Source organism: Lucilia sericata, unplaced genomic scaffold (assembly GCF_015586225.1).
Source record: "Lucilia sericata isolate MDLA Ls3-8-SP2 unplaced genomic scaffold, ASM1558622v1 Contig000017F_arrow, whole genome shotgun sequence".
NCBI classification, from domain to species: Eukaryota; Metazoa; Arthropoda; class Insecta; order Diptera; family Calliphoridae; genus Lucilia; species Lucilia sericata.
Genome location: NW_023994056.1, coordinates 1,239,106 through 1,250,080, shown reverse-complemented (window position 1 = coordinate 1,250,080; position 10,975 = coordinate 1,239,106). Strand labels below are relative to the sequence as shown.

General features: G+C 31.0%; 3 protein-coding genes across 3 annotated transcripts; 2 read left to right on the top strand and 1 right to left on the bottom strand.

The window, feature by feature from the left end:
• Positions 1–98: 98 nt before the first annotated feature.
• Positions 99–2,760, top strand: LOC119606535 (U3 small nucleolar RNA-associated protein 14 homolog A). The gene is made up of 2 exons (XM_037960079.1): positions 99–609; positions 675–2,760. The coding sequence occupies exons 1-2, from the start codon at positions 214–216 to the stop codon at positions 2,649–2,651; spliced, it is 2,373 nt and encodes a 790-aa protein (XP_037816007.1). The 5' UTR covers positions 99–213; the 3' UTR covers positions 2,652–2,760.
• Positions 2,698–8,005, bottom strand: LOC119606588. The gene is made up of 8 exons (XM_037960159.1): positions 7,343–8,005; positions 4,797–4,948; positions 4,570–4,720; positions 3,833–4,243; positions 3,639–3,764; positions 3,426–3,576; positions 3,260–3,366; positions 2,698–3,046 (listed from the first exon to the last, which is right to left on the bottom strand). The coding sequence occupies exons 1-8, from the start codon at positions 7,869–7,871 to the stop codon at positions 2,751–2,753; spliced, it is 1,923 nt and encodes a 640-aa protein (XP_037816087.1). The 5' UTR covers positions 7,872–8,005; the 3' UTR covers positions 2,698–2,750.
• A 713-nt stretch (positions 8,006–8,718) lies between these two features.
• Positions 8,719–10,838, top strand: LOC119606475. The gene is made up of 7 exons (XM_037960006.1): positions 8,719–8,784; positions 8,845–9,015; positions 9,072–9,648; positions 9,714–9,958; positions 10,035–10,206; positions 10,271–10,659; positions 10,725–10,838. The coding sequence occupies exons 1-7, from the start codon at positions 8,719–8,721 to the stop codon at positions 10,836–10,838; spliced, it is 1,734 nt and encodes a 577-aa protein (XP_037815934.1).
• Positions 10,839–10,975: the final 137 nt, after the last annotated feature.

Below are 10,975 nucleotides of genomic sequence, written 5' to 3'. Positions count from 1 at the left end.
ATGTTGACAATTTGTGTTTGCTGAAAAATCTCTTGAAAATGACAACAATTGTAAAGAGAAAGAGAAATTTTTCTTTTTCCTTTTTTTCTTTCATTCGTCAACAGAGAATTGTCAAAGTCAGTTGCGTGTAAATAACGTGGTGTCTGAAATTAATAATTTTTGTGAATTTTCTATTGGATTTTTTTTTTGTTTTTTATTAATTAATTAATAATAATGAGTGATGATGAGGAACAAGTTAATACCAAATCCCACAAACAACTGCTGCAGGCTATCAGCAGTTTGGGTAAAACGCAACACATAAGAAAATCAACACGTGATGAACCCAAATTGCAGCAAGATGAATTTCAATTGGTCAAGGCAGCTGCGGTGGCCAAAAAATCCCAACCGGTGGGAGTTAATGATATAGTGCAAGTGCTAAAGGGCACTAAGAAGCATTTAAATGCGGGCAAAGAATTGAAAACTGTGGTGACCACTAAAAAGGTGTTGGACAAACCTTTGGAGAAACCAGCAGCCGAGAGAATAAAACGTACCATAGGCTATGAAAATGTTAAAAAGAAGTTGGCCAAATGGGATGCAGTGGTGGCCAAGAATAGGTCCGCGGAAACTCAGGTATTATAGAAATATTTTAAGTCAAATATTTTAAACTAAAAGAGTTTTTTTATTTTGTTGTAAAGGTTTTCCCTTTGAAAGGTGAAACAATTTATGTTAATACTTCCCTTAATCGCAAACCTTTGGAGCAATCTGTTAAGAGTGATTTAATGATGCAAATGGAGGAATTAGAGAATAAATATGCCCAACTAAAACGTCAACAAATGGGCGATACCGATGATCCCCAAGAATTGGAACGTCGTGAGCAGGAGCTATTGAAAAAGAAAATGACCAAAGAGGAGCTTATAGCTAAGCGCAAAGAATTGGCCTATTTGAAAATACGTGAATCCCAAAAATCCGCCAAGGCACGTTTACAAAACAAAATCAAATCCAAAAAGTACCACAAACTATTGAAACGCCAAAAGATGCAAGAACAAATTAAACAATTCGAATTGTTGCAAAAGACCAATCCAGAAGCGGCTTTGGAAAAACTAAATGCTTTAGAAAAGTCAAGAGTTTTGGAAAGAGCCAGTTTGAGACATAAGAATACGGGCACCTGGGCTAAAAATTTGCAAGTAAGAGCAAAATACGACAAAGATGTGCGTAAAGATTTGTCCGAACAATTGCAAATCAGTAGGCAATTGACCCAAAAGTCACAAGACGATGAATCAGACAATGAAAATAAGGAAATGGATACCACGGGAAACTCTGCAGCAGCACAAGAAGATGAGGAAATGGATTATGATCCATTTAATCCCTGGACTAAAGTAGGCAAAAATTCCAATAAAGCAGCCACAGCAGAACAAGAAGATAAAGCTAATTGGCGTAAATACTGGCTAGAACGTAATGACAATGAAAAAATGATGGAAGAATATAAAAAGCTACTAAAGGATGAGGAGGAGGGGGAGGAGGAACACGAAAGTGGGGAAGAAAATGTAACAGACGAGGAAACTCCTGAACAAACTACAACAGCTCAACAAAAGGAAACTAAGAAAACTGCAAAGAAGAGTAAAACTAAAATGACAAAGCTCACAAAAAAATCACCTAAAATTGAGAATGGTTGGGTGGTAGAAGAAATAGATCCCACGACCACTAAATCTATAGATGATATATTCGATGCCCAGGAGGATATTATAAAAGAAAATCTAAGCAAAAAATTGGAAATTATTAAAGATAAAGCCAAACAATTGAAGGCTGGAAACAAAAAACAAATAAAACGTCTGGGAAAAACACCCGAAGATGCCTTAAAGAATCTTAAAGATTTGTCCTTCAAAAATGAAGTTAAAAAACCCATTATAGATGAAGAACTAACCAATGAGCTAGATGAAAAGAAAGAAAACTTGGAAAAAAGTAAAAATTTGTTAGAAAATAAAGAGAAAAAAGAAAATATTACTACCACCGCCTTAAGTGACACCATAGATCCTACTAAATTGGCGGCTGTAAAATTGAAACAGCATGGCAGTGGTTATGGCAACATTAATGAAACTCTAGATGATGTGGCTATGGATGAGGAAGATGAGTTGGATGCCGATGCCGAACAGCAAATGACCATTGCCCAGGCCTTTGAAGATGATGATATAGTGGCAGATTTTAGTAAAGATAAGACCAAGGATTCCGAAGTTAAAGATGCTGAAATACAACTTTCTATGCCGGGTTGGGGTTCATGGGCTGGTGCCGGTATTTCTAAAGAACAAATGGAAAAACGTAATAAACGTCTGCTGTTGAAATTGGCACCCAAAGAAAAAAGACGCGATGAAAACAAAGATGGTGTTTATATCAATGAGGAAGCTAGCAAACAATTAAGGCAACATTTAGTCTCCGATATACCCTTCCCCTTCACCTCCCTCAAGGATTATGAGGCCAGTATAAGGGCTCCCTTGGGTCGCAACTTTGTCACTGAAACCGCCTTTCGTTTGCTGACCAGACCCTCGGTGATAACACAAAAGGGTAAGATTATAGAGCCCATGGATGAAAGTGAATTACTGAAACCACAGCGTAAACTTAGAAACCCAGTAGATATAAGAATTGCTAAAATGTCCCAAGACAAAAAAACTAAAGCGTAGTTTTATTTATTTGTGTAAAAAAAAATAAATGAAATGCTAAGAGATGTTATAGTTATAAATTTTAATTAAAGTTTTTTAAAGAAATAAATAAAAAAAGTTTTATTCTACCACAAAACAATAGTAGTTTTTAAACATTAAGGGAGCCTCATCATCAGATATGAAATTACGTTCCGGTTTAACGGAGGCAAAGGGATTTTGTGAGGGCGCTTGTATTAGGCGCAATTTACGTTGACACTCTTCCGCAAAGCGTTGCATATCCAAAGGACTTTCATATTCGGTATAGGCAGTTACTACAATGGGTACCTGAAGATTGGCAGCCGCTAAAATGGTTTCAGGCCAAGTGTCTTCCATATTATAGCCAGTCGAACGATAAAGGCCGGCATTGAAAAAACAAACTAAAAGAAAATGTGATTTTTGTTTAAAGACAACACATTTGCTGACAAAAAAAAGCAACAGGAGAACAGGGAATTTAGCAACAAAATATATAGGGGCGTGTGAGTTTGGAGCAAGATTTGTTTATATTAGCAAGGGACAGTTTTGGACGAGTAAAGGGAAACAAAAATTTCATAACTTTCTCTCAAACATGCCTTAATTAGCTCTTTACTCACTTAAATTGGGCTTTAAAAACTTGTCCGATCTACAATAATCATGATAAATATACGATTCAAAGAAATATCTGACATTACGTTGCGACTTTCGACAAGCTGTACAACATCTAAAAAGTTCAATTTACAACTTAAGATAAATTAAATTGGAAAAAATATTAAAACTTACTTGGTTTTTTGTAGTTGATCGAAAGATATATTATTGGGATTCAGTTCAGGACCCACGAAAACAATATTTAGGCTTTTAACGCAAGGTGTTATATGCAAAAAGAACAATTCCCACTTGTGTAAAACATCCACCTCGAATTCGATTTCAGCGCCTTAAAAAGGGAAGGAAAATTAATAAGATTTTAGATTTGCACATAGTATTTCTTTAAATTACCTATTAAATGTATGGTAAGACTTTCATGATTCTTTAATTGATCGGCTAACTTTAGGGCATACCAGGCAGTTAAAGGTCCAGTAGAAATTTGGGATAAACTGGCGTATTCACTGTTCTCAGGAAGATCTAAAATAAAAGAAGAAATGGATATCTAATAAAAAAAATTCAATTTGAAGGCATCTTCCCATACTAACCACAACCCAGTTTATTGAAAATCTCCTTTGTATTCAAACAATTCATGGGCAATTCTTTCAAAATCTTTGTGGGCAATGTAGGATCTAAACGTCCAAATTTCTCCTGAAATTGCACCAATTCCTTAAACAATTGATAAGATTTACACCATTTGGCATGATCCTCTGGATGCATATGTTCAGGATGTTCCAGACAATAAGCAATCATACCACATTCCGAACAATCATGTAACTTATCATATTGATATTCACGACATTTTACATTATTACAAAGACGAGGAAATAGAATCACCTCCTGTTCAGTGGCATTTAAGTGACGCTCCAAGATAGATTCAACTTTACGTATGGTTATAATGCGATAAGAACGAAAATGATCGGCCGGCATGGTTGAGCAGTTTTTAAAAATGTGACCATCTAATAAAAAACCAAAAAAAAATATATATTAAAAAAAAAACTGCAACATATTTTCCTTCTGCTGCAACAGACTACATTTGTTTTAATGAATGAACATATCATTTGACTGAGTGCCAAGAAAGAAAGAAAATCGATTTTAATGCTTCGTACAATTGCTTGTCAACTATGTTGTAAATAATTTCTAGTTGCCACCAACAGAGCAGTCAGTCGATAATGATATTAATCATATCGTTACTTTCAAAAAAAAAAAAAAAAAATAATAAATTTAATGAATTTCCGTTTAAAGAGACGAAAATTTATAGTCGAACATATTCATTTATACTCACCACACGTTTCAGCAGCCACTTGTTGCAGGGCATAACATAATTGCTGATGTTCTGCATCATTTTGCATGTGTTCCATGCTGCAGTAAAATGTCATATGGCATTTTGAACATTCTATTAGTTGAGAAAGTTTACACAAATCGGTTTTGCATAACTTGAGGGTGAGAAAAGGATTTTTTTTTGGAAATAAATTATTAATTTTTGTTAGTTTTTTATGATTAAACTCTTACATTACACAAAGCCACCAGAAAGTATTTTCTTGGTTTATAGATGTATTCAATATATTCTTCCTCATCATCACTGGATTCGATGTCGGTTACGGGTCCCTGATCAAACATTTTTTTAAGATTCTCCATTAAGGTATTGGGTAGGTTTTCATCGCCTGAAATGCATTAAAAAACTTAAGTCACAAATATTTTTTAAATCACACATTTAAAAGCTTTAAAAATAAACTAAACTGTAATTTCTAATTTAAATTTAAACTTTCGAACATATTATGAAACTTAAATTAAATTTAGTGCTAAATTTGATGAACAAAAAACTCAAATCGATTTTTCAGAATTTTTTAATTTCGAATAAAACTAGAGTTTGGATAAAATATTTAAATTTTGGAAAAACATTTTCAATTTTGAAACATAAATTTTCCACACTGGATAAAAATTTCAATTTCGGATAAAAATTTTCAATTCGGAAATTCGTAAATTGGATACAATTTTCAAAAAAAAAAATTTTTATTTGGATAATATTTTTAAATTTTAGTTTTCATTTCAATTTCGGATTTTCAATTTCGAATAGAAATTTTAAAAAACAATTTTTAATTTTTAATAAAGATTTTCAATTTTGAATACAAATTTAAAATTTTGGATAAAAACTTTTAATTCTGATAAACATTTTAAATTTTTTGTTTTTATATTTAAATTAAATTTTAACATTGATTTTTCAGAAATTTTTAATTTTGAATAAACATTTTCAATTTTGAATATAATTTTTAAATTTTTGGATAAAAATAATCAATTTTGAATAGAAATTTTTAATTTTGAATAAAATTTTTTTAATTTTGTACAAAAATTTTGAATTTTGAATAAAATTTATTTTGAAATGGAAATTTTCTTAATTGGATAAAAATTTTCAATTTGGAAAAAAATTTCAATTAAAATAAAATTTTTTAATTTCGGATAAAAATTTTCAAATCTGAAATAAAAATTTTAAATTTCAAATAGAAAAAAGTTTTCAATTTTAAATAAACATTTTCAATTTTGTATAAAAATTTTTAATTTTATATACAAATTTTCAGTTTTGGATACAATTTTGAATTTAAATTTTGAATGCAATTCAAACTTTCGAACATATTATGTTCAATTTAGGATAAAAATAATGTAAAATTTTGGATGAAAATTTTAAATTTCCGATAAAAACCTCCAATTTTGGATAAACACTTTGAATTTTAAATAAAAACTTGCAATTTGGAAAAAAAATTTTAATTCTGAAATAGAAAATTTCAAAAGGAAATTTTTAATTTTGGATATAAATGAATAAAAATGTTAATTTTGGTATACAAATTTTTAATTTTGGAAACAAATTATCAGTTTTGGTTTATATTTTGTATATAAATTTTCAATTTTGGATATAACTTTTCAATTTAGGATAAAAATTTTAAATTTTGTATAAAAAATGTTCGTTTTGGATAACATTTGTGGATAAAAATTTTCAATTTCGAAATAAAAATTTTAATTTCGAATGGAAATTTTCAATTTCGCAAAAGAAATTTCAGTTTCGAATAAAAAAAAAATTAACATTTTTAGAAATTTTAAGTTTCGAATAGAAAATATCAATTTCAATTAGAAATTTTCCATTTGGTACATTTTCAATTTTGAATAATAATTTTTAGTTTCGAATAGAAATTTTCAATTTGGAATAGGAATTTTCAATTTTAAATAGAAATTTTCAATTTCAAATAGAAGTTTTTAGAAATTTTGAATAATATTTTTTGTTTCAAATAGAAAATTTTAATTTCAAATAGAAATTTTCCATTTCATATATTTTTAATTTTGAATAATAATTTTTAGTTTCGAATAGAAACTTTCGATTTGGAATAGAAATTTTAAATTTTAAATAGAGATTTTCAATTTCAAATAAAAGTTTTTAATTTCGTATAAAAATTGTTAATTTCGAATAGAAATTTTTAAATCCGGAAAGAAATTTTCAATTTCGATTTGAAAATAAATTAAATTTTTGACTGAAATTCACTATTTTAAAAAATTAAATTTTTCTTAAAAAAAATAAACTTTTTCGCTATATTTAAAAACTGAATTTTTAAAATTCTATTGAAACTAAAAATTAACGAAAAATAGTTTCCAAAAATTAAATTTTTTACCCAAAATTAAATTTTTCACTAAAAATTCGATTTTTCACTGAAATTTAAATTTTTTACTAAGAATTTATTTTTTTACAAAACTTTAAATTTTCCTCTAAAAAATAAATTTTTTTACTGAAATTTCAATTTTTTTTAATAAAAATTTTAATTTCACTTATAATAAAAATTTTTTAGGGAAAAAATTTAGTTTTTGGTTGATTTTATTTATATCTGCTTCCTGATGGCTTGAAGGGGATCTCTCTGTAATCCAACTATGACCAGTTATCAGAGTGATATCATCACTCAGACATCTCAACAATCTAAGAAAACCATCCAACATGCTCCTCTATCATCCATTTACTTTCTAAAATCACTTTTTTATTTGTTTTCTTTAAAATAAAACTAAAATTGTTTAATCTTTACCATTTGCCATCATCTGCTCCATTTTCTTTTGTAGATTTTGTATAAATGCATTCTTTTCACTTGCACTTTCATTTTCGCTTAATTTTTCTTTCGATTTTCCCGCTTTAACATTGACATTTTTCATCGATTTCTCTTTCGTATCTTTATCGTTATTTTTCACTTCCGTTACTTTGTTCTTTGTGTCCTTTGTATCCGAATTCTTTGATTGTTTTTGCATAAATTTACTTTGCATTAGATTTTGCAAAGTTTTAAGTGGATCCTGCTCCTGTGGTGGTTTATTAGTAGGAATATTGTTATCATCCATAAGACCGGGCATATCGTCATCTTCTTCTTCGTCTTCCACTTCGTCTTCTACTAAAGGTTCATTCAACTCACTTTTTGGCAAATTTAAATGCTCTTGTTCTTGTACGTTAGTAACTGATTCTTCATTGTTAAGGTTTTCATGATTTTCTTGATTTTCCAATAATTTCAAACGATTTGCTTTATTACGCGCTCTATTGCGTATTCTGGGATTTTTCTTATTAGGCATTTTTTTATTAAAAAAAAAACTTATTTATTACAAATTTTTATTTAAAACTTATGCAATTTTTTATTTAAAAATATTTTAGGGTTCTAATTTCTTTTTCAAAAAGAACCTGCTCTTTTGCAAGTTAAACACTCAATGCAATTTGTAGCAAAAAACGAAAATTTGCATTGTTCTCGCTGCTTTTACAGACAAATGGATGAAAGGACGGACGGACAGAAGAAAAAGATAAACCTAAGAACGATACTGTTAATTTTGGCTATTGGCCATCATGTATAAAACTTGTATAGGAGAAAAGGCAAGCAACGATGCATTATCATTTGCCTGTTTAATTAATCTCACTCAAGTCAACTAAACTCAACTAACAAATAGATCATTGCAAATAAATTTTGTTTGTAGCACAAAAGAATTTACATTTAAATTTACATATTTGTAGACAGACAATCAGACTGATAGGCAAGGAATTGTTTTGTGCGTCTATAACAACCACTAGCCAGCTACCACACACTACAGCGCAATGATCTTGAAAAGAAAATCTTGTAATTGAATTGAACAGTTTTTTAGTTTGCATTTTATATGGAGTCTTCCATTATGTTTATTTCTATCAAAATTTTCTCGCACAGAACTAAAAATTATTTGTTTAGATCCTAGACCTACATGCGTTATGTTCTCTTTAAGCCGACCACTGATTTGTATACACTTTTTGTAACTAGGAAGTATCTTAGAAACAACTTTGAGACCCATTTTGTGACCCTAGCAACCAAAGTTTGTTTCTTTTTAATCCATACATTAGTCTCACTTGCAGCCCCTTGTATTCACATTATTTTCAGCCACTTAAGGAAACACTATTACCATGAGTGTCACCAGTAGAACCGGTTTGGTGCCCACACCCAAAAAGACCCGAAGATATTTGGCAAAAGTAAAACATTTTCCAAATTTCGAAATAAACGAAAACTAACAAATATTTTGCAAATTACAGAAATCCCATAATAACAATTTGCCGCAAAACTTTGAGGCTCTACCCATGGCTTTATCCTTAAGGCCATTTGGGGGCCTTTATAATCCCTTTGCCAAGGGCTGTTCGGTTTTGTGCAATCATCCGGCACCGGCAGAAGTTAAACAAATCATCAGTCAATGTAAACAATCATTGGTAAGTTTTCATAAAAAAATTTACAAAAAATCAATCAAAAACTGTTATATACACAGTCCGTAGAGGGTAAAAATATCCAGCAAATACAAGCGGCTCTCACAGAAAAGCCCAGCTCCCCCAATGAGCCTCCAGATAACATACCAGAAGATTTATTTCGCCGCTATACCGATACCGACTCAAGACCCTTAACGCCCACACCCACTGTGACCAGCATACATACAAGAACCAGTGCCGGTTCTTTTCTAAACAATCGCCGTTGTATTACCCCCGAATTAGGTAATAATGATATGATTAAACGTAAGAAAATTATTTTGGATTTAAGAAGATCACACTCACAAGAGACTTTATACTGGAAACCCTGTTCGGATTTATCGAGTGGTGGCGGTTTTGCAGACAGTGATCAAAAGACACGTAGTGCAGGGGCTATAGAGGAGAAAAAGGGTAGAAAACAGAAATCAGAAGAGCAGCAAAGGCCCAAGTCGTCTTTGGCCACTGCCACTATACCAGAAGAGGGTGGCGAAGCAGCAACAGAGGAAGCGAAAAAGGTGATACACACTTGTATAAATGATCAAGACTTTGCAGATGAAGATATTAGAAGGGGTAAACGGCGTAAGAAGATTAAGACGGTAGCGGGTAGGTTCAAAACTGGTTTATATATGTATATTTGGCAGTGTTATGAAGTCTCTTCTTTCGTTTAGCTACCGCCACTACTTTTCATTTGAGTCAAGATCCTGAGACACAAGTGGCAGCTTTGGGTCCTGACTCCTTAAATCCTAGTACTAGACCTAGTTTGATACCAAATGCTGCTAATCTTTTGCCCAGCCAAGATAAACGAGCCAGTGAGGAGGTTTTATTAAAAGGCAGCTTTTTGACGGATGAAGCTTTTCAGGCTTTAAAAATTAAATTGGATGTAGATCTTATAGAAAATACATTTGATAGATATGTAAGTGGTTCAGAGACCTTTATATCACCATTTAACATCAAATTTTGCCTTTAATTAACAATTTCTCTATTGACAGCTTAATAGAGCCTATCGGGAGGCCTATAAATATTTACCCCTGAAACCTAAAGACCACAATGAGGTGATAAAAGAACTGGAAAAGTTAAATATGATTTGCGAAAAAATGCCACGCAAATTTTCCAAATCAGCCACCAGATTTGATGTGCCCATGGATTTGAAATCGGTGGAAAGTAAGAGAGAGGTCTTCCATTAAAACAAAGCTAGCAAATAATAATTGTTCCTTTTCTTCCCTAGAAATGTCTGTCTTTCATTACTTAAGCCAATATGTTTGGGTTTCACGGCAACGCAAACAAATCTATAAAAGAATATTTCTAAAATATCTTAAAACTTCGCTAGAGCAACAAGACCCGCCGCCAGCTTTAACAGCAGAAACTGAAATAAGTTTTCCTTTGCCGGATTATCAAGAGCGTTATATGAATATTAAGTTTCTATATCAAGCTTTAGAAGATGTTTTGGAATTTTATGGCACTGAAGAGAATATCAAAAGAGTTTTGGATCTCATCAAATATGAGGAATTAAAAGAATCTGAACAGTTAATAAATTTTCGCAGTTGGTGTGGTCTAGTAGCCTTTGCCGAACGTTTGGCTTTAGATGATCCCTCCTGTACGGATTCATGTGATGAGGTAAAGCTAGTTTAATTTGATCTAAATCTTCAGTATAATATTTTTCTTCATTTTATATATTTTAGCTGGAAAAATCAGATTTTAATAGCCTAGAACTGCGCATTAAAGCCTTTAAAATACCCGATAATTTAAGACAAGTATTTGAAATTATACGTAATACCCATAATATAAAAATTTAAAAAAAGGTTAACTTTATAACGAAAATTTTAAATTTAACCGTTTTTTTTTATGTATCAAACATGGCAATACTCTCTGTTTTTAGTCTAGACACAAACCTCAATAACATTACCATTTATTTAACTAACAACTACAGGGT